This window comes from Peromyscus californicus, unplaced genomic scaffold, assembly GCF_007827085.1.
Source record: "Peromyscus californicus insignis strain IS unplaced genomic scaffold, ASM782708v3 Scaffold_4__1_contigs__length_199733344, whole genome shotgun sequence".
Classification (NCBI taxonomy): Eukaryota; Metazoa; Chordata; class Mammalia; order Rodentia; family Cricetidae; genus Peromyscus; species Peromyscus californicus.
Window position 1 is genome coordinate 160839087 of NW_026294562.1, and position 20611 is coordinate 160859697.

Genomic DNA, 20611 nt, shown 5'->3' on the forward strand with positions numbered 1-20611 from the left:
TGAGGCCAAATGGAGTTTAATTGGGAGCTCCAGTAACACACAGACCAAGGGGAACAATTCCGCGGGGATGCTGGGGTCTGGGACATTGAGTTCTAAATGACAGTGCAGCCAGAACTCAGGGCACAACAATCTCGGAGGGCCTTTCTGACATCCTGGGGAGGAGCGTTGATACGAGGGTACTGGGATGCCTCAAACCCCATGGAGGCTCCGTTGGAGTTTCTGGGGGTGTAAGACTGAGTCTAGGGAGGTGATCACCGCTGATCCAAGTAGGAGAAAGTTAAAGATTTCTGGGGTGTTTCACAGAAACAGTCAAGTGGGCTCGATTTCACAGAAATCATCTAGATAGCCCCTTGTAGAGGGAGGAGGTATCACATGACCCCAAATATTGGGGACTGCTCACCTCCCCCAGTGCCACTTTGGGGTTTTAATGTAAGACCCTAATGGCAGGATATTCCATACATATTATCACGAATCTGCGACATGAGCATACGCTGACTGTCCCACGGGACGGTGGGGACTGGAAAATCAGTCCAGGTTCTGGTTTCAGTCCTAAGAGGACAAGCCTGGGGGTGCCGCACGGCTCCTCTTCAACAGCTGCCGGAGCTAGGGACAGAGAAGGCAGCATGAGGCGTGTGGGAGGGTGGAGGAGGCCTTTCAAAGGCTGGGGTTACACATGGGAGGCTGAGGGGTACCTTGGGTGGCGTTACTGACAAGGGAGAAAATGAGTGGGGTCACTTGGGTTGGAAGGTCACAGGTCTAAAGTCAAGACGGGTTGAGGTCATGTGTGGTGGTCCATGCCTGTCATCCCACTACTTTGGGTGGCTGAGGCAGGAGAACTGGGAGTCAGGGGTCATCCTGGGCTATATACTGAAACCCATGTGAGGTTTGGGGTGAACCTGTGTTCAGACTCTGGTAGACACCCAGAAACCAGAAAGGTTTTGCTAGGCAGGGTTCCCATCTTGGGGTCAGGGTCAGAAATTACATCTAAGGCTAGGATCCAGGGTTGGGAACAGTAATCCAGAGGTCTCCCTGGGGACTGAAGGCCACAGTAGGAGTTGTCATATTGAAGAAAGGGTCAGACATTAAAGTCAAAGGTCACCGCTTGGGGTTGTTTGTTTGTTTCCTTTTTGAGACAGGGTCTAACTATGTAGGCCCAGCTAGCTCAAATTCTCACTCTTCCTGCCTTAGTCTTTCAAGAGTTGGGATTAACAGAGGGTAGTACTCAGCATAGGTCACTCTTTGAAGCGAAGAGTGGACAGGGACTGAGGACACCTTCTGAGACTAGATGTCATCCTCTAAATCAGTGTTGGTGCAGTTGGGGAACCCCTCGATTAGCTCAAGTCAGGCCAGTGCTTACCCCCTCAGGGCCCGGCCCAGGTCGCAGCAAATGAACAGGCTGCTCATTCTCCAGGTTGCGCAGCGTTGGGTCTGCTCCAGCTGCCAGCAGATGCCTCACAATGGCCTCCTGGGGCGGCCCAGGGGGCAGGGCAGCCGCCATGTGGAGGGCCGTGTTCCCATGGGCCTGTAACCACAAAGATCCAAGTGCCTGGGTCTTCTAAACTGCACTTCTGCATCCTGCCACATCCACAGCTCACATGTCACCCTTCATAGCCACATTCCACCCACCCGACTACAGAATACACATTCCTTTCACACCCCGCATATTGTCCCCTTTACATCCACAGTTCACAGGACCCCAGTGCTCACCTGCCCCTTGCAACTGTATCTCAAACCACCCGCAAATCTCTGCCTGTGTCCTACCTTCATATTGACAAAGGCCCGCAGGTCCCCCCTCGGCAGCCCCAGTAGCAGCTGAACCAGGGTAGGGTTGGCAGCCTGGACAGCCAAGTGCAGAATGGTCTTGTTGCTCTTGATCTCCTAGGAGGAGAACAGTAGAGGTCAGGCCAGCCTTCCATCCACAGCCTCCCCCCCCCAAGACACCTGGCAGCCACCAGGAGTGCCTTGCACAGATGTATGTGTTGTGTACTATGTAAGAAGACATGGCTAAGGGAGGCCATTTGTAACATATGTGTCATAGGACTACACATTCAATATGACAATTTCCCAGTTCAAGTGTCTCCGAAAAAAGATGCTTTTCCCAGTCCCTCAAAGGAGCTTTCTGGGCTAGGAGTTGTCCTGGTCACCTGGGGTCCTCCTACTGGACGCACTAAATGCACCCTGTCTCATACGGACTGTACTGTAACGTAAGTACTGGAGCTGGGAGGCATTAATCAGCAGACATGTCTATGTAGGACACTGGGCTTCATAGTTTGGAGCAGCGGTTCTCAACCTTCTGTGGGTGATACATTGTACACCCTAATAAACTTCTCCGGGGGCCAGAGAACAGAACAGCCACTAGGTTAGACATAGAGGCCAGACAGTGGTGGCACACACCCTTAATCCTAGCATTCCGGAGGCAGAGATCAGAGGACCAGGAACTAGAGGCTTTTAAGCCGTTGAGCTAAGACCCTTCCAGGTGAGGACTCAGAAGCTTTCAGTCTGAGGATTCGTGGAAACAGGATCAACTGAGAAGTTGTCGAGGTGAAGCTGGCTGTGGCTTGTTCTATTCCTCTGATCTTTCAGCATTCACCCCAATATCTGGCTCCAGGTTTTTTTTATTAATAAGACCGTTTAGCAATTCATCTACAACCTTCCTAATGCTGCGACCCTTTAATATGGTTCCTCAGGTTGTGGTGACCCCCAACCATACAATTATTTCATTGCTACTTCATAACTGTAATTTTGTTACTGTTATGAATTGTAACATAAATATCTGACATGCAGAATATCTGATATATGATCTGCAAAGGGGTCATGACCCATAGGTTGAGAACTGCTGTTTTAGAGGGGAAAACCGTTTTCTAAAATGAAACTTTACTACATGCTTTCAAGGAGCCTTAGGTTCGCCAGCTTTTATGCCCTCTACTGGAGCATTCTAGGCAGGAGCTCTACCACTGAACCACACCCCAGCCCCTCACTGGGGGATTCTAGGCAGAGGCTCTACCACTGAACCACATCCCCAGCCCCTCACTGGGGGATTCTAGGCAGGGGCTCCACCACTGAACCACACCCCAGCCCCTCACTGGGGGATTCTAGGCAGGGGCTCTACCACTGAGACACACCCCAGGCCCTCACTGGGGGATTCTAGGCAGGGGCTCTACCACTGTAATAAGCATGAGGAAGCTCTGGGTTCCACTCTCAGCAACCAAAAGAAAAAAAAAGAAAGGAGGGAAGAAAGGAAGAAAGGACAAATAGTTATGGAAAGAATTACAGGCTTGTATTTGCTCAAAGACAGCACAGGACTGGCCCTGGTGATGCAGTTTATCAGCTCTGCACTTGGGAGGTTGAGGCAGGAGATGCTGAGTTTGAGGTCAGTCTGGGCTATATAAAGAGACTGTGCCTTAAGTAATGACAATAAAATAAATAATAATATAGGTTTGTGAAGAGCTTGCCTAGCCTGCACTAGAACTTGGGTTAAATCCTCAGCACCAACAAAAACTGAAAACTGAAAGGAAAGTGGGCGAGAGGATGGGATGATGGGAGTCGCTGTGGTTGCTGATCACCGACGTAATACTGGCACATAGGGCACATTATGACAGTCTTTGCAATTAATCTATGTTCAAATTTGTTTTTGGAAGAACAGTTTATTAAATACGGGCCAAAGGGGTAAAAGGCTAGGTAGTAGCTATAGTACATCTTCCATCCTATGCTCAAAACTCTTGAACTAAAAAAACTAATGTTTAGGGGCTGGAGAGATGGCTCAGAGGTTAAGAGCACTGGCTGTACTTCCAGAGGTCCTGAGTTCAATTCCCAGCAACCACATGGTGGCTCACAACCATCTATAATGAGATCTGGTGCCCTCTTCTGGCCTGCAGGCTGAACACTCACTGCATACATAATAAATAAATAAATCTTTAAAAAAAAAACAAAAAAACTAATGTTTAAAATGAAATGATATGGAATTCTCTCAGCCTGCCTATGAAGGTATCACTATCACAGGACAAAAGGGTTAAATATGTAATTAGGAGCCAGGCGGTGGTGGCATACACCTTTAATCCCAGCACTTGGGAGGCAGAGCCAGGCGGATCTCTGTGAGTTCAAGGATAGTCTGGGCTACAGAGCGAGTTCCAGGAAAGGCGCAAAGCTACACAGAGAAACCCTGTCTTAAAAGACAACAACAATAACCAAAAAAAAATGTAATTAGGAGCCAAGTTCTAGGGTTAGATCCCTGACCCCTTGGATCTAATTCTCTTTCCAACACAAAAGCTATGGGACTTTTGAACCCTTGGGACTCAGATTTCTCATCAGTAAAATGTAGAAAATAAGAGTACATGCCTAGAGGGGTGGGGATGGTGGCTGGCAAAGGCTGATCAAAGTCACTCCATGCTTGATAAATCTAAGATCAATAATATCCACATGGGGCCGGGTGGTGGCGGCGGCGCACGCCTTTAATCCCAGCACTCGGGAGGCAGAGGCAGGCGGATCTCTGTGAGTTTGAGGGCAGCCTGGTCTACAAAGTGAGTTCCAGGAAAGGCGTAAAACTACAGAGAAACCCTGTCTCGAAAAACCAAAAAAAAAAAAAAAAAAATAATAATAATAATAATATCCACATGGATGACCAGGCTTCAGAGAAGTGGAGGAACATACTCAGGTTACACAGGTAGATGAGGCAGTGCCAGCATTTTTTAGGCCCCTGGGCATCCAGGTGGCCCTTTGCACACACTTTCCTATGGGTCTGCCCGTCCCCTGCCACCCAAGCTCACCTGGCTGGTATGACTGGCACCCATTTGCAGCAACATCTGCACACAAGTCAGTCTGTCTCGGGCTTGGGAACTCAGCATCCTTGGACAGACGCTAGGTGGGGGCGTAGCAGCATTGAGAGCCAGGATGGCTGTGTGGAGGGGGGTAAGGCCTGTGGAACGGAACAGTAAGGAACCTGCACCTGGACATCCACCCTGACCAGCCAGCCTGCCTGCCTGCCACACCAGCCCCGGCCATGACCAGCTCACCTTCGAAGTCTCTGGCTTCCAGGTCCACGTGAATGCCTGATTTAAACACAGCCTAGAAGGAGAAGAGGAAGAGAGCTGTGGAAGGGTCTCCCTAAACCTGGTCCTGGAAACCAGGCTCTGGATAACTAGCCCACCCCAGACACCCTGGGTCTGCCTGCCGGCCATACCGAAAGAACTCCTGGGAGCCCGTATGTGGCAGCCACATGCAAGACAGAACGGCCTTGATGGTCAGTAGCATTAGCCTCTGCTCCCAGGCTCAGGAGGTCTTCCACAATCTGTGGCTGGTTGGCAGCTGCTGCCACCAGGAGAGGAGTCTGCAAGTCACAACAGAATCAGCCTGGGCTCCCAGAGTCCTCCCTTCTGAAAGTCAGGTGCCCTCTTCCCCAGGTGCAGAAGTCTGGACTCCTGGCCCTCACCTTGCCTTTATGCTCACGAATATCCAGCTGTCGGTACATCTGTAATACCTCTGCTGCAGCATACGCTGCCCAGCGCAGTCCCCGAGCCGCAAACAGGTGCAAGAACCTGAGGATGGGTGGGGGTGGGGGCAGCAATGAGAGGAGCCCCCACCCCAGAGAAGCCAGGAGTCTGTAGATCATCCTGTCCCTCTGTACTTACGTGTCTCCTTCCTCATCCTGGGCCAGTAGCTGTTGCGGCCCCAAAGCCAATATGTGAGCTCGGGCTGTCTCCAGGGAGGGTCCAGGGGATGGAGGCAACTGTGGAGATCCTGAGGGGAGGCTAGAGACTCTCCAGGATCCTACCTGTGACAGGGAAGGTTCTGTATACAGCCGGGTATCCAGAGAGTCCTGAGGGGTACGGGGAGGGGGTGGAAGAGTCAGTCAGCTGAGAATTCCCATCATACACAGCACACAGCCCCTGGTCAAATGGGTGAGACCAGGAGCTGACTTTGAACCCTGGGACTTCAGTTTTGCCACAAGGAAGAAGAGTTTTTTGTTTTCTGCTTGCTTTTGTCTTTTGAGAGAGGATATCACTGTGAAGCCCGGGCTAGCCTTGAACTTGAAGCAATTCTGTCCCAGCAGTCTGAGTGCTGGGATTATGAGCATGTACTATTATTATACCTAGCTTGTTTTTGTTTCTGCTCTGTTATACACCCTGACTGGCTTCTTCTTCTTCTTTTTTTTTTAAAAAAGATTTATTTATTTATTATGTATACAGTCCTCTGCCTGTAAGTATACTTGCAGGCCAGAAGAGGGCACCAGATCTCATTACAGATGGTTGTGAGTCACCATGTGGTTGCTGTAACTGAACTTAGGACCTCTGGAAGAGCAGGCAGTGCTCTTAACCACTGAGCCATCTCTCCAGCCTAAGTATTATTTTCATTCAAGAAATCAGTTAGTACACTTGAATCCTGTTTCCCTCTTCTTCAGTCCCATTTAATCTGATACATCAGAAGCTACCAGAGCCATGCTTCAGGCAGTGTTGGGGTTTTTTTTTAATTGAAAATAGAATTTTTTCATACAATAGATTCTGATTACAGTTTCCCTTCCCCAAATTCCCCCCAGAGCCTCCCTACCTTCCCACTCCCCCAAATCCACACACTTTCTCTCTCTCTCTCATTAGAATACAAACAGGCATCTAAAAAATAGTAATACTAATAAGATAAAATAAAAACAAACTAGAATATGACAAAAAACAAACAGGAATAAAGAAGTACAAGAAATACAGACAGACACATAGATTTGCACACACAGAAAATCCATACAAACAAAATCAGAAACCGTAATATTTAAGGAAAAGATCTGTAAGGAAAAAAAAGAAAAAACAGACAAAACATTATGAAACAAAACCCCTCCAAAAATACCAGAGTTTGTTTGGTGTTGGCCATCTACTGGCTTCTAACTCACAACTAGCTGGCTCAAAATGGCAGTCCTCTTGCCTCTGCCTCCCAGGTGCTGAGGCCACAGGCATAAACCAGTACACCTGTCCCTGACATTGTAGAATATTGCATGGATGTAACTGAGATTCTCATGGAGATCCCATGGCCTCTTGCATGCTAGGGAAGAGCTTGACCACGGAGCAACACTCCCAACACTCTCTGTTTTTCACTTTTTATTTAAAGATGAGGTCTTACATGCTCAGGGCAACCTTGAACTCATTCTATAGCCCAGGCAGGTCTCACAGTCCTGCTTCTGCCTCCCTCCCGAGCAGTTGGAATGGCAGGCTTACATCACTAGGCTCAGCACAACTGGGAATTTTTTAGGGGCCCTTAAGCATATGTCCCTGTGTATAATTTACCTCCATCCCCAGGGGAAATGGGCCTGAGCGCCCTGGGTCTGACGGTGGGTAGAAATCAGGAGTCAGGAAGCCTTCAGCAGCAGAGTACGGGCAAGAGCTATCTGTATAAGAAGCATGGGTGCTGGGGTCCCAGTCTGCAAAGCCTGAAGGGGGAGCCAGGGTGCCAGGTCCTGAATCCACGGTCTCTTGGAAGGTGGGGAAGTGAGTGTGGCCTGAAAGGAAGAGGATGGGCAGGGACCAGCCTGTTATTAGAGACTGGGAGACACAGCCAGGGATAGTGTACCTGGAGGGCTGGGACTGAGGAAGGAGCTGCTGGGTCCTCCAATCCTGGAAATCAACAGGTTGGTCTGAAGCAGCTGGGACCTGGACTGCTGGAATCACAGAACTCTGGGTCCTTTTAGGACTATATGCAAACTACTGGGCTACAGAGAACCAATGTGAAATCCCAGGGGTTTCTGTTCTGTTTTCTTTTGGGGGACAAAGTGTCTTAGATAGCTCTAGCTGGCCTAGAACTCACACCCAATGGCACTCCTCCCCGTTCAATTTCTGGAGTGCTGGGAACAGGCATGTGCAACTATGGAAGGCTGTCCATCAAATTTTCTCCTGTGTCTCAACAATAATGAAGGCTGAACTCCTGGTCTCCAAGGTTCTAAGAGCTGGAATATCTAAGTGTCTAAGAGAAGTTGGGGCTGGGAACCAACTTTCTATTCTTACCTGCTTCTGCCTCGTTCACAGATGGGGTCAGCGGCTGAGTCAGGGGAGGGGAGAAGTGGCCCTGCAGTGTAAAGAAAATGAAAACATGAGTGAATTTATGTGTCTGGAAGATTCGGGTCTGTTCCCCACCTGCAGACCACCAGAGTTAGGACTACAACTCCCATGTCCCGGAGCGCACATGGCTGCGTGTGTGGTCCTAAACCGGACTTCCCGAGACTCACCGGAACCCCACCAGCCTCAGGCTGCTGCTGACGGCGTCTCTGTTCTTCCAGGAGCTTCTTCACGGTCTGGGTTGGGCAGTGGCTGCGCTCAGTCCGACTCACTGTGTGGGGGAAGGCAGAAGGAAGTCATCAGGAATGTTTAAGTCACCCAAATGTACCCTCGGCGGCAGCAGTGGGCAGCGAGGAGTGGACGTGGGCGCCCTCCTTTCTCTCCCGCGCGGAAAATCTGGCACATTGATGCCGCCAGAGAACTACAAAGCCAATAGAAGATGCTGAGTGCAGGGCCCGCCTCCGCCATTTCCTTCCTTTTACTCCACGCTTTTCCTCTGCCCCAACTTTCCACCAGCGTAGTGGAAACTGAGGAAGTGGGGAGGCTAGCACTCCTCTGAAGCATCTGTTTCCTCCACACCCCACTCCTCTGAAGCATCGCCACATCCGTAAAAAATCCCAACCTAGGCTCCTGACGCTTGGAGGGGAGGGTTGGGGGTCTGCTAATCTCTACTTCCTGAAAAGGCATATACAGGTTCCTAATGTCTGTTTAAACTAGGAGTGAAGGCACACTCGCGCAATCTCAGCACTCGCGAGGTGGGGACAGGAGGATCACGTGCGCAAGTCCAGTCTCATCTACATACTAAGTTGGAGGACAGCCTGGACTACCCCGGACCCTGCCTCAAAACAACAGATTATTTCTCTATTCTAGAATCTGACATGTGGGGCTCGGGGCGTGGCTCAGTGGATGGTAGAGGGGGCCTAGCACTGATAAAAGGTGAGCTGCTACTCTGGGGACCACCACTCCCGTCCCACCCTCTCTGCCAGGGTCTACAAAATCAGTAGCCACTAGCTCCTCCGGAATCCAGAGATCTGGAGTCGCAAAGCTCCTGCCCCCACCTCTGCAGACTTGGGAGGGGCCCACCATCCCGCCCATGCATCCCATAGATGCGGCACCCTCTCATCCAGAACCCAAGAGTCCGGATCCTCAGTTTCCTTCTCCCGGACCTGGAAGTCCGGTTCCCAAGAAGAGAAAAATCCCCCAGCTCAGGTTTCTGGGCTTCGACTCCGGGCAAAAAGGGTTAAGCAAGCCGGGGATTGACTCGGAAACCTCTGAGGCGGGACGCCACGCGCTGACGTCACCGCGCTCACGCAAGGGAATCTTCCATCTCCCAGTTCCGCTCCGGACTGGCGCTGCAGGTGTCCCGCTCGGAGGCGGGGCGCGCAGCGAAGCGCTGCGCCCGTGGAATCCCCGCGCACGGGGAATTCCTGTCCGGCCCGGGGTCCCTGCACCGGTGGTGCTCTGGGAAATCCCAGGGCGGGGCAGGTCCCGGCCGGAGAGGTCTAACGCCGGACCTTTGGGACCCAAATCTGCAACCATAACCACAGTGCAACCCCCTCCTTGGGGGAAAGAGTCGGGGTCCCTTCGTCCTCTTACAGGATCCCAGGATCAGGCCTCCCAAGCCTTGCACCCTACCCCCCTACCCCAAGATTCCAGACCTCCCTCTTAATCTCCAACACTCTGAAGACTCAGGAGTCCAGAATCCCATCCGCTTCTCTTCAGCCAGCTCCCTTAAACGTTGAGGACACCCCTACTCTCCGGGCCCAGCTTAATGCTCCAGCCAACCCTCAAGCGCTCAGAAAGTCGCGTGCCTCGCTTTACCCCATCCTTACCTCTCGGATTCTTAGGTGCAGATTGCGGGCCCCCAGGGCCGCGACCTCGGCGCTGCGCCAGCCTCGCTGCTTCCCCCGCGGAGCCGCCGCCGGGTCCCCGATCTAAAGCCAGGATCCCCGCGAGTTTTTAAATTGGGGTTTTGACCACGCCCATTCAAAGAGGACTCCGCCCACAGTCCTGGGAGTCCCCGGTTTAGCGCTAGAGCAAACTTTGTCTCTGAATGGGAGGGGCTGACCTTGAAGGGTCTGATCACCTCGTCTCCATGGAAGGAGGGTGCTGGGGTCCTGCCTCCAGGAAGAAGGGGACACTGGGTCCTGGAATTCTGAGTCTCTGGCCAAGGGGATGCCGGAGGCCTTGACTTGGCTGTGCATAGGCAGAGCAGTGCTGTTGGGTCCTGGGGGAGAGTCTGGACCCCATGGCCTCCTGGAGAAGTCCTTAGGCAAGGGTGACTTAAATCTCTCCCTCTTTCCACGTGGCCTTTCCCTTCTTTAGAGTCAACTTTCATTTATAACCCCCCCTCCCCCTTTGGTTTCAGTTTTGATTTCTGTGTGTGTGTATGACAGAGAGAGGCAGAGAGAGAGAGAGACAGAGACAGAGAGGCAGAGAAACAGACAGACATGGGTTCCTGTAGCCCAGGCTGGCCTAGATCTCTCGGTAACTGAGGATAATCTTGAACTCTGCCTGCTGCTCTTGCTCTCTCTCCCGAATGTCAGATTACAGGTGTGGGCTACCACATCCAACTACCAATATTTGCTTTTTTGTTTTGTTTTGAGACAGGGTCTCATTACGTAGCTCTAGCTGTCATGGAACTCACTACGTAGACCAGGCTAGCCTTGAACTCACAGAGATCTGCCTGCTTCTGTCTCCCAAGTGCTAAGACTTAAAGGTGTGAGCCACTATGTTCGGTTCTAATATTTGCTTTAAAAAATGCTGGGTGTGAGCTCCCCTGGAGGTCACAGAACACATGCTCTTCAGCCTGCTGCGGAAACACTGCTTTTCGTAAGGATTCTGGGGCTCTAGGCCAGGTCAAGTGCCTTCATCTGCTGAGCCATCTCCCTACCCCTCACTTTGTTTTGAGGCAGTCAGGTCTTCCTGTATAGCCGTGGCTAGCCTGGGATGCTCAATGGCAGGGCTGGCCCTGAACTCAGAGTCACCTTCCTCCCTTGGACTCCCTAAGGCTAGAATTACAGGCTTGGGCTATCGTGCCCAGCTCACTTACTATCACTTTAAAAACTCCGTTAGCTAGAGGAGAGACACTTTGCTGGGCGCTTGGGATAGAGAGGTGTGAACCAAACAGGATTTCCCAGCCCTCAGGAGGGACTGACACTCTCAGTTCCCACTTGGTGACCTTCCTTGGCACTTATCTGCAGTGACCAAATTTCTCTCCTGCTTTCAATACTCTGCCTGGTGTTGGGTCTCTCCCTCCCCTGCTTCCGCCCTCAGCTTCCCTAGCTGGTTACAGGTTCCCTTTCTCTGCAGCCAGTGTGTGTGTGTGTGTGTGTGTGTGTGTGTGTGTGTGTGTGTGTGTGTATACTTCGTTAGTGAGTTCATCCAGTCTTACGGTTGGTTTTAAATGCCATCTTTTAGCCACAGCCCTCTCAAATTTACATATCAGGACCAGACATACCTGAAACCCAACTGTGGACATTCACATCTCCAGAGAGCTCCGTCAGGATCTCCAACTCAGTGTGCCCAAACGTAGGCAGCCCTCTCTCCCTCCTTAGCCAGCTCTTCCAAACAAACTCTTGTCAACCCAATTCTCCATCTTTCTAATCTCCCTCAGGCCAGAAGCTACAGTTACCCCTGGTCCCCTTTATTTTTTTTTTAATTTATTTTTTATTTATTTATTTATTTATTTATTTATTTATTTATTTATTTATTTATTTATTTTTTGGTTTTTCGAGACAGGGTTTCTCTGTGTAGCTTTGCGCCTTTTCCTGGAACTCACTTGGTAGCCCAGGCTGGCCTCGAACTCACAGAGATCCGCCTGGCTCTGCCTCGCGAGTGCTGGGATTAAAAGCGTGCGCCACCACCGCCCGGCTCTGGTCCCCTTTATAACACACACCCTCTCCAACCCCAAATGTTGTTGGCTTTACTTCCAAAATATTTCCAGAGTCTCCCTGGTACCCACACCATGGTCCACCTGCCACTCCCACCCGGATTATGACAGAAGCTTCTCTGGGCGCTGACTCCCCCAAATTTGTTCCCCAGAATAAGTCTTAAGGACACACATGTACCCACACACAGGAAGTAGGTAGCATAGTCACCAGCAGAGTGACATCCGTTCTGGCTTCCTCCCTTCTCTACTGTTCTCAGGACCTCTCAGGACCACAGTCCAGATCCCTTCAGGCCTCAGCCCACCATGACCCCTCCGGGCCGCCTCTTGTTCCTGCTTCTGCTCCCAGGTGAAGCTAGCACTTCGGGTTTGAGGGACAGGAAGGCTGCCATCTGAGATCGGGGGTGCGGAGGACAAGCCCTTCTCCTTGTGCCCTTTTCTTTCTTGAGAGCTGCTGCGGCTCAAGGTCTGGGTCCTTGGGGGCGGGGCGTGGGATTGTGGAGCTGTGAGCTCTCCTCACTGCTAGGTCACTTCTGTTTCCCTTTTCTGGTCATTTTCTGTGTTCCAGGAAGCTCCATTTCTCATTTACCTCTCCAGTGTGGAGCTTAGGTCTCAAGCATCCCACCCGCCCTGAGCCCGTGTTGGGGACTACTCCCCGACCCCTATCCACTTTCTCTGTCTTTCCACAGTGGCTGCAGGTCAGACGCCAGCAGGTGAGGGATGAACTTCAACAGCTGCCTCCAATCCCGAAGTCTGGCCCACAGCACTCCCCTGGCTCCTGACATTTCCTTAATCTCAGCCCTTTCTGGTCCATCTTGATTCTTCACCACCCAATTGGAGTGATGGGAACCGAGACTCCCCTTAACAGATTCCTGGTGTGCCCAGGGCACAGCCCTTGGGGTTCTGTGACTCCCCAGCCTCTCTTAGCTCCCCCCTCTCATTTTGCTCCCTAATCCCCCCAAATCTACCCACTCTCTGGCATCTGGGGGCGGGGAGAGGGGCTCCCTGTGGACAAAGAGACCGATCTCAGCTGCCTGCTTGTCTGGGCTCCAACCCCCAGGTTCCTGCTCAGGATGTGGGCCTCTGTCCCTGCCGCTCCTGGCAGGCCTGGTGGCTGCAGATGCGGTCTTGTCACTCATAATCGTTGGGGTGGTGTTTGTATGCATGCGCCCACACAGCAGGCCTGCCCAAGGTGAGCAAGCACTGGGGCGGGGCCTGGAGAGTGGGTAGCAGTCCCTAGGGAAGAAGGGGGTCCCACAAAGGCCGTCCCCGGGGAAGCCCTGGAGGAGGTGCTTGGGAAACCCTGGGGGAGGTATCTGGGGAACCCCTGAGGAAGCCCCTGAGGCAGGGGGTCTCCCAGGAAGGTAATGTGGGTGGTCATGCTTCATGCTCTCTCTACCCCACCCACCAGAAGACAGTAGAGTCTACATCAACATGCCTGGCCGAAGCTGACCTCTGCAACTTCTGACTCTCACGTTCTGGATCACGTGGGGGTGCCTGGGAACACACTCCTTCTGGACTGGAATAAAGTAATTCAAATGCCTCTAGTCTTGTTCTTCCCAAAGTCTGACGTCTAACCAGGTAGCTGTTTCCCGATTTAAGAGCATTCTTGGGGCCCCACGGTTACCCTCATAAATAGCATAATTCAGCCATGGTTTTTGCTCCGTCATTTATTTGTGGACAGAAGTGGGGAGAGGTCAGACATCTCAGGGGGAGCACTCTGTGGATCTGTATCCCAGGGAGGGCATGTTGAATAAGCATTGGGAATGGCTGGATCCAGGCATCAGGTTGCTGGTCGGCATAGTGTGGGCTCATCTGTAGTACTGCCTCTGTGTGTTGAGGTCGCTGTAGACGTCTGGCCTCTGGCCCTGAAGCTCCTAAAAAGACAGAGGCCATCATTGGAGGGGCCCCAGCAAGCCAAAGAAATCTAGCCTCCTAATGACCTTCAAGGTCCTTGGCAGCTTCTGCAAACTTAAAATCATGAAAGAGGTCCAGATTTTATTCCAGTGTCTGCAGTTCCCTCACTCCTCTGTCTGGACATTATGTCCCAGTCTCAAGGCTTTACACTTGCAGTTCCTTCTGCCTAGAAAGCCAGCTCCCTCGAGTGTCAACCTCCTTCTCACCCTTTCCAGCTTGGATCCTTCTCAGCTTCCCCGTCTTCAGTTTCTTTCTCAACCCCACCATTATCACACTGGCTGGTTTTATTCTCTTCAGAATATCACCCCAAAATGATTTTGTTAATTTACTTCAGATCAGTCTCCCCAATTAGGATGTGTGTGCTGACCCATGTAGGTCTCAACCAAGCCACTAAATAAATAAATAAACCAGGCTGACATTGGCCCTACAATTTCCTGGCTCTGAGGGACTGGACAGCCTCCTCAGTCTTCTGGGCCTCAAGTGGTCAAACCTGAGGTTTGTTTGTTTGTTTTTCTGACACACGATTTCTCTGTGTAGCCCTGGTTGTCCTGAAACTCTCTGTAGCCCAGGCTGGCCTCGAACTCACAGAGATCCACCTGGCTCTGCCTCCCAGTGCTGGGATTAAAGGCGTGCGCCACTGCTGGGCATCAAACTGGAGAATCTTACACTTTGCAAAGAAAACTTTTCTCCAGCAGGGAGGCCAGTGGGTAGAACTGGCTGCAGGCGGTGAGGCAACTTCCAGAGAAGGGATGAGAAGGTACTGGTCTATGGCTCCGGGGGCAGACTCTGAAAGCCTGTGCCAGACAGTCTGGATGTGTGTTTCTCCAGAGTTTCCTAGCCCCTCACTCCTATCCCAAAGGGTAGGGAGGAGCCCTGAGGCTGGCGAGGTGGCTCAGGGGGTACGCACGTGCTGCGAACCTTGACAACCCGTTCGAGTTCTGAGACCCACAGGTGGAAGGAGAGACCTGACTCCCACGTGTTGGCCTTCCCAGGGCTGCCAAAGTATAAGCACCCAACCCCCACCCACATACACCGGTAAATAACCAATAAAATAAATGCAATTTAAAAAATAAGACCTGAAGTCCTCCTGTGGCCTGCCTGCACACACACACACACACACACACACACACACACACACACCCACACACCACACACACCGACACATACACAAACACACACACACATCACACACACACCACATATACCACACACAAACACACACCACACTTACAAACACACACATACCATACACATATATACACACATACCACACAAACACACACACACACACAAACACACACACCACACACAAACACACACCACATACACACACATATACAAACATACACACATACCACACTCACACATAACACACACACACACACACACACACACACACACACACACACACACACACACACGAGTCTTAACAGAGAGGGAGTAGACATGACTGACTACATTATGGTTTTTAGGAATGAATTTAATGACTGCTTGCACTGTCTCTAGCTTATATACATAACTTTGACTTGCTTTCATTTGAATTAATTCTATTTATTTATTTATTTATTTATTTATTTATTTATTTATTTATTTATTGGGTTGAATCCTGGGCCTTGTGCATGCTAGATGAGTGTAGTCTGAGCCGCATTCCCATCTCATTCCACTTTTAATTTATTTTTCTTTTTAAAAGGCAAGACAGGGTTTCATCCTGTAGCCCTCGCTGGTCTGGAACTCTCTACGTAAACCAGGCTGGCCTCCAACCCACAGGGATCCCCCTGCCTCTGCTTCCTCAATGCAGACAATGCGGACATGTGCCACCATGCCCGGTTCTGTTTGGTATGTTTGAGATACTCTCTATATGCTAGACTGACCTTGAACTCACAGTCCGCCTGCCTAGCTTCTGAAATCCTGAGACAGTTGTTAATTATTAATGTTTATTTTGGTGCCGGGTATTAAATAAAGGGCTTTGCAAATGGCAGCCATGTGCTGTACCACACCATGCTGTGTGACACCCTACACTCACCCCTTTTGTTGAGACAGGGTCTCTTTCTGTAACCCAGGCTAATCTCAAACTCACTAAATAGCCCAGGTTGGCTTCAAACTTCCCATCATCTTGCCTCCCAACTTCTGGGATCACTTTGTACATTTTGTGTGGGGTTTTCTGAGCAGCCTAGCTTTGGTCAGCTGCTCAAAGGAATGTCCAATGCTCACATCCCGCTTCCGCGACACCGTAACCCCGGTGGAGCTCCTCTCTTTAGAGATACCTCACTAAATTCTATTCCCTGCCTCACCAAGGACTTCTCCCGGTCTGACCAAGGGCCAGGCTTCCCCCAGATCAAAGCAAGGCTAACAAAGACAGAGTCCCTCTGTTTGCCTCCCACACATCTGAGGATGAGCATAAAGGTCACGATTAATCATTGAACATGTTGGACAGATACCTCCTTTGTTTTCAAGATTGGGGATGTGGCTGGGGAAGGGACCTTAAGGTGCTGGAAAGGGGTGTGTGTGTGTGTGTGTCTGTGTGTGTGTGTGTGTGTGTGTGTGTGTGTGTGTGTGTGTGTGTGTGTCAGGACTAGGAGCAGGCAGGAGTGAAGGCAGAGAAAGATTTGGTGTTCTTACCTGATAAGGTGACTCCGTCTCTGCAATGCGCTGTTTCCGGGTCCCTAGAGAGGGACAGAGAGGGACACAGGGTGTAAAGATAGACTAAGCTGTGAATTGGGACTACATTGTTGTTGTTGGCTTTTTAATTTTGTTTTGTTTGGTTTGGTTGGTTGGTTGGTTTTTTGAGACAAGGTTTCTCTGTGTAGCCCTGGCTGTCCTGGATCTCGCTCTGTAGATCAGGCTGTCCTCGAACTCACAGAGATCCGCCTGTCTCTGCCTCCCGAGTGCTGGATTAAAGGCGTGCACCACCACCGCTCCTGTCTGGGTGTTTTAAAACCAGCCCTTCTGAGTAACTTGAGAGATGGTTCCGCAGTTTCGAGCAGGTACTGCTCTTGCAGAGGACCCAAGTTCAATTCCCAGCACTCACATTATAACTCTAGGTCCAGGGCATCTGGCACCACTTTCTGGCCTTGGAAGACACTGAACTATTAAAACTAAACAATTAAAATATATATAAAAAAAAGTAAGAGAGAAAAAAGCCCCCAGCTTTCTGGCCTGAAGGTGTAACTCAGTTGGTAGGGAGTGCTTGCGGTATAAATGGGAGTCCCTGTCTGGGTCCTCAGCATTAAGGGAAGAAACAATAACAAATCAGCCCTTCCATCCCCAGCCCTTAGGTATCAGCGACCTTGAAACGTCCCCCAATCCCCTCTTCCAACAGGCCAGCTCCTGAGTGCCCCGCTCACCCTCTGCAGCCCCTCGGCCTCGAGGGATCAGGCGGCCCAGAGCGTAGACAGCCAGGGCGATGAGCAACGTCAGCACCAAGTCACCCAGCACGATCCCAGCCAGCACACCCGGGCTCACGGGAGAGCAGTTGCAATCTGGGAAATTGTCACAGGAGGATCAGGAGGGTGGCATAGGTTGACAGTCAGGGACTGGGTGTCAGCAGAGAGAGGGTTAGGAGGAAAGGGTGACGTGAGGGGTCTTTGCGGGGAAGGGTGAAAGATTGGGGGTGTCATGGCTTACCACTCTGGGCCTGGACGGGACTGAATCCTAAGGAGGAAAAAAAATTAGGTAAACTGAGAGAGGCAGAGGCAGGAGAATCAGAAGACTGAGGTTATCCTCAACTACACAGCAAGTTTGAAGCTAGCCTGGGCTATATGAGATTCTATATCCAAAAGGAAGATGTAAACTGAGGCCCAGCCAGACAGTGATGTAGAGGCTGGAGAACTCGGGAGAAGGTAGGTCTCACGGCCCCCGGGGGCTGGTACAGAGGCGACTGGCCAGTGCGTAGGGTCTGTGTCAGTGTGTCTGGTTTAGATCTTTCCTCCCACTGCTTCTACCAGGTCCCAAATCGTGGGGCCTCCAGCTCAGGCAGAGACCCAGAGGCCCTGGAGGAACCTTCTTCCGCCCAGCCCTCCCCTTCGGCTGTCCTGTCCTTCCTGCTCTCTGCCCAGCCCTGGCCCTGAGCTGAGCTGAAGGCACAGAGGACAGCTGCAGAAGCCCCCGACTCACCTGCCACAGTCAGAAGGACAGGAAGGAACAGAAGGTGCCAGGCGGGCTCCAGGGCCCCCATGGCGGCCAGACGTGCACTGGACACCACAGTCCAGCGGCTGGTGGGATGTGGTGTGACGTCCAACCAAGTGAAGGAGGAAGTCTGAGGTGGGTGGTGGCAGCAGGAGGAGGGGACAGCAGCAGGGAGGGGGACAGACAGACATGACACCAGAAAGAATGTGGCCAAGGGACTGTGCCATACACAGTCCTCATGGACTGGACGAAAAGGACCAGAGAAACTCACAGCAGGTCTTGATCTCCATCTCCAGACAGAGGACAGGTACAACAGGAGGGATGGGGGTGACAAGAATTGAAAGCAGTTCAGCCTCTTCTGGCTGGGCAACCTTGAAGAAGTCACTTAGCCTCTCTGGGCCTCGATTGTTTCCGTCCACAAGATTGAGAGTAAAACCGTACTTTTTTGCGGGGCCGTTTACCAGCTGACGTTCCTAGAGCAGGTCCGACACTTATCTGTCTTGTCAGCATCAAGACCCTTGTCACGGTCACAGGCTATCATTAAGAGAGAGTCCTGGGCAGGAGCACTCATGACAGAACTCCCAAATGTGTCGCCTCGTCTCCCCAATATTCATCTGAGGTAGATGTCCCCCCCCCCCCCCCCAGTTTCACAGAGAGGTAAAGACAGTAGCCCACAGCCACACAGCAAAGACAGATCTGGGACCCAGTATCTAAAGAGGGCCATTTCACTGACAGGGGAAAAGATGAAAGGCAGAGAGAGAACACCGCAAAGCGAAGAGGGTGAGGATTCCTGCCACAGATGTGCACACCACAGAGACAGAGCTGGGGCCTGAGGTGAGGCAGCTGGTGGCCATGTGGTGACCACTGGGCCTGGCGGAGCTCGTGGGGGGAAGAGGCAGGGACTATTTTAGTCCCTGGCGGGAGCCTAAGCTGGAACTGGTGAAGAGGAACCTGAGGTTGGAGCCCTTGGGCATGAGCCAGATGCAGGACGCCCCCTCCCCCAAACTCATGTCACACTCTGTGGGCACCAGGGTGCAGGAGAAAGGGGAAGCTGGATGGTGGTCATGGGACAGATGCAGACGTCACTGTGGGAGGGAGGGACTCTAGAGTTGGGTGGAGGGTCTCTCACAATAGTGGCCACTACTGCCCAGGCCGGGCTGAGTCTGGGCCCTGAAGAATCCAAAAGTGTCTTCTTCCTAAGGTCTAGAGCTGGAAGGGGAGGAAGTGGCCTGCTGTGCCCAGAGGCCTCTCAATGGGGGTGTGAGCTAAGTGAGTGACAGACAGTTAGAGACCTGAGTCGGGCTATGGGCAAGGCAGACCTGGACCTGCTGGGGGTCAAGGCTCCCTCTGGCTGTGAGCAGAATGTGGGGACTTGAATCAGAGAAGGATGCAAGGCCAGCTTCTCCTGGGGCTTTGTGAGGATCACTAGAACTGTGCCTGACACATTGTGAATACTCACAGCAGGTTAATTATGCTCATGGGTGGGGTTAGCATGTCCGGGGTAAGCTATGGTCTGCCCTTCCTAAATCTTTCTCCCATTCCCCAGCTTCCCAGCAGGAGTCTTCTGACCCCTCCTCCCACCCCGGCCATGCCTGACCTGTCCCCAGAACACATGCAATGGAACAGCCAAGGTACTGGGGTACGACCCAAAACAGAGCAATCGCGGCCCTGGGCTTTGGTGGGGGTCTGGCGTCCCCTTTAGTTGCTAAGATATGGGAAGTTCTAGGAGTCTCAAGGGAGAGATGTTGGTGGACATTTGTGGGATATGAGCTAAGATCAGGCTGAGCGTGTGTGTGTGTGTGTGTGTGTGTGTGTGTGTGTGGCCAGAGGACAAACTCAGGTGTCATTCCTCAGGATTGTCTACCTTTCTTCTTTTACTGGTCTGAAAAATACCAAGTAGGCCACGTTGGACCCCCAGAAATTCTCCTGTCTCTGTCTCCCTGGTTATGGGGTTACAAACACAGTGTAAGCCACGATGCCCAGTCTTTTATGTGGGTCCTAGGGATCAAACAGGTCCTCCAGCACTTTATCAACTGAGCTTCCTTCGCAGATCCAAGGACAGGTTATTTACTGACCAAAAGACAGATCATCACATCCATCCATCCACCCACCCGTCCGTCCATGTAGCATGAATGTTAAAGAGTTCTTATTAATAAACCCGAGGCCAGTTATTGGGGTCAATACTGGTAGATCAGAGACACAGAACAAGCCACAGCTATCTCACCTTGCCAATTCCTCAGCTGGTCTTGTCTCCTCAGACTGGAAGCTTCTGTGTCCTCATCCCAATGGCTCTCAGCTGAACTGCTGCTAGAAGCCTGAATGCTTAACCAGCCAAAATGCTTAACCAGCCAAATGCTTCTAGTTTCTGGTCTTCACGCCTCATATATCTTTCTGCTTTCTACCACCACTCCCTGGGATTAAAGGCTGCTTTCTGGGATTAAAGGCGTGAGTCACCATGCCTGGCTGTTTCCAATGCGGCCTTGAACTCACAGAGATCCAGAGGGATTTCTGTCTCTGGAATGCTAGGATTAAAGGCGTGTGCTAACATTTTCTAGCCTAAGTATCTTGTGGCTTTTCTGTTCTCTGACCCCAGATAAGTTTATTAAGGTACACAATATTTTGGGGAACATAATACCACCACACGTCCATCCAT

General features: G+C 51.5%; 3 protein-coding genes across 3 annotated transcripts; 1 reads left to right on the forward strand and 2 right to left on the reverse strand.

Annotated features, from left to right (window-relative positions):
- Nfkbid (NFKB inhibitor delta) lies at window positions 1-9735 on the reverse strand. The gene is made up of 12 exons (XM_052761863.1): window positions 9194-9735; window positions 8198-8298; window positions 7977-8037; window positions 7263-7474; window positions 5625-5812; window positions 5426-5531; window positions 5177-5323; window positions 5010-5061; window positions 4764-4912; window positions 1762-1878; window positions 1358-1522; window positions 1-603 (listed from the first exon to the last, which is right to left on the reverse strand). The coding sequence occupies exons 1-12, from the start codon at window positions 9564-9566 to the stop codon at window positions 550-552; spliced, it is 1725 nt and encodes a 574-aa protein (XP_052617823.1). The 5' UTR covers window positions 9567-9735; the 3' UTR covers window positions 1-549.
- Window positions 9736-11760: 2025 nt separating this feature from the next.
- Hcst (hematopoietic cell signal transducer) lies at window positions 11761-13459 on the forward strand. The gene is made up of 4 exons (XM_052761954.1): window positions 11761-12265; window positions 12606-12629; window positions 12977-13108; window positions 13328-13459. The coding sequence occupies exons 1-4, from the start codon at window positions 12223-12225 to the stop codon at window positions 13366-13368; spliced, it is 240 nt and encodes a 79-aa protein (XP_052617914.1). The 5' UTR covers window positions 11761-12222; the 3' UTR covers window positions 13369-13459.
- A 109-nt stretch (window positions 13460-13568) lies between these two features.
- On the reverse strand, window positions 13569-18078 carry Tyrobp (transmembrane immune signaling adaptor TYROBP). The gene is made up of 5 exons (XM_052761947.1): window positions 17947-18078; window positions 17458-17484; window positions 17178-17312; window positions 16453-16496; window positions 13569-13793 (listed from the first exon to the last, which is right to left on the reverse strand). The coding sequence occupies exons 1-5, from the start codon at window positions 18005-18007 to the stop codon at window positions 13728-13730; spliced, it is 333 nt and encodes a 110-aa protein (XP_052617907.1). The 5' UTR covers window positions 18008-18078; the 3' UTR covers window positions 13569-13727.
- Window positions 18079-20611: the final 2533 nt, after the last annotated feature.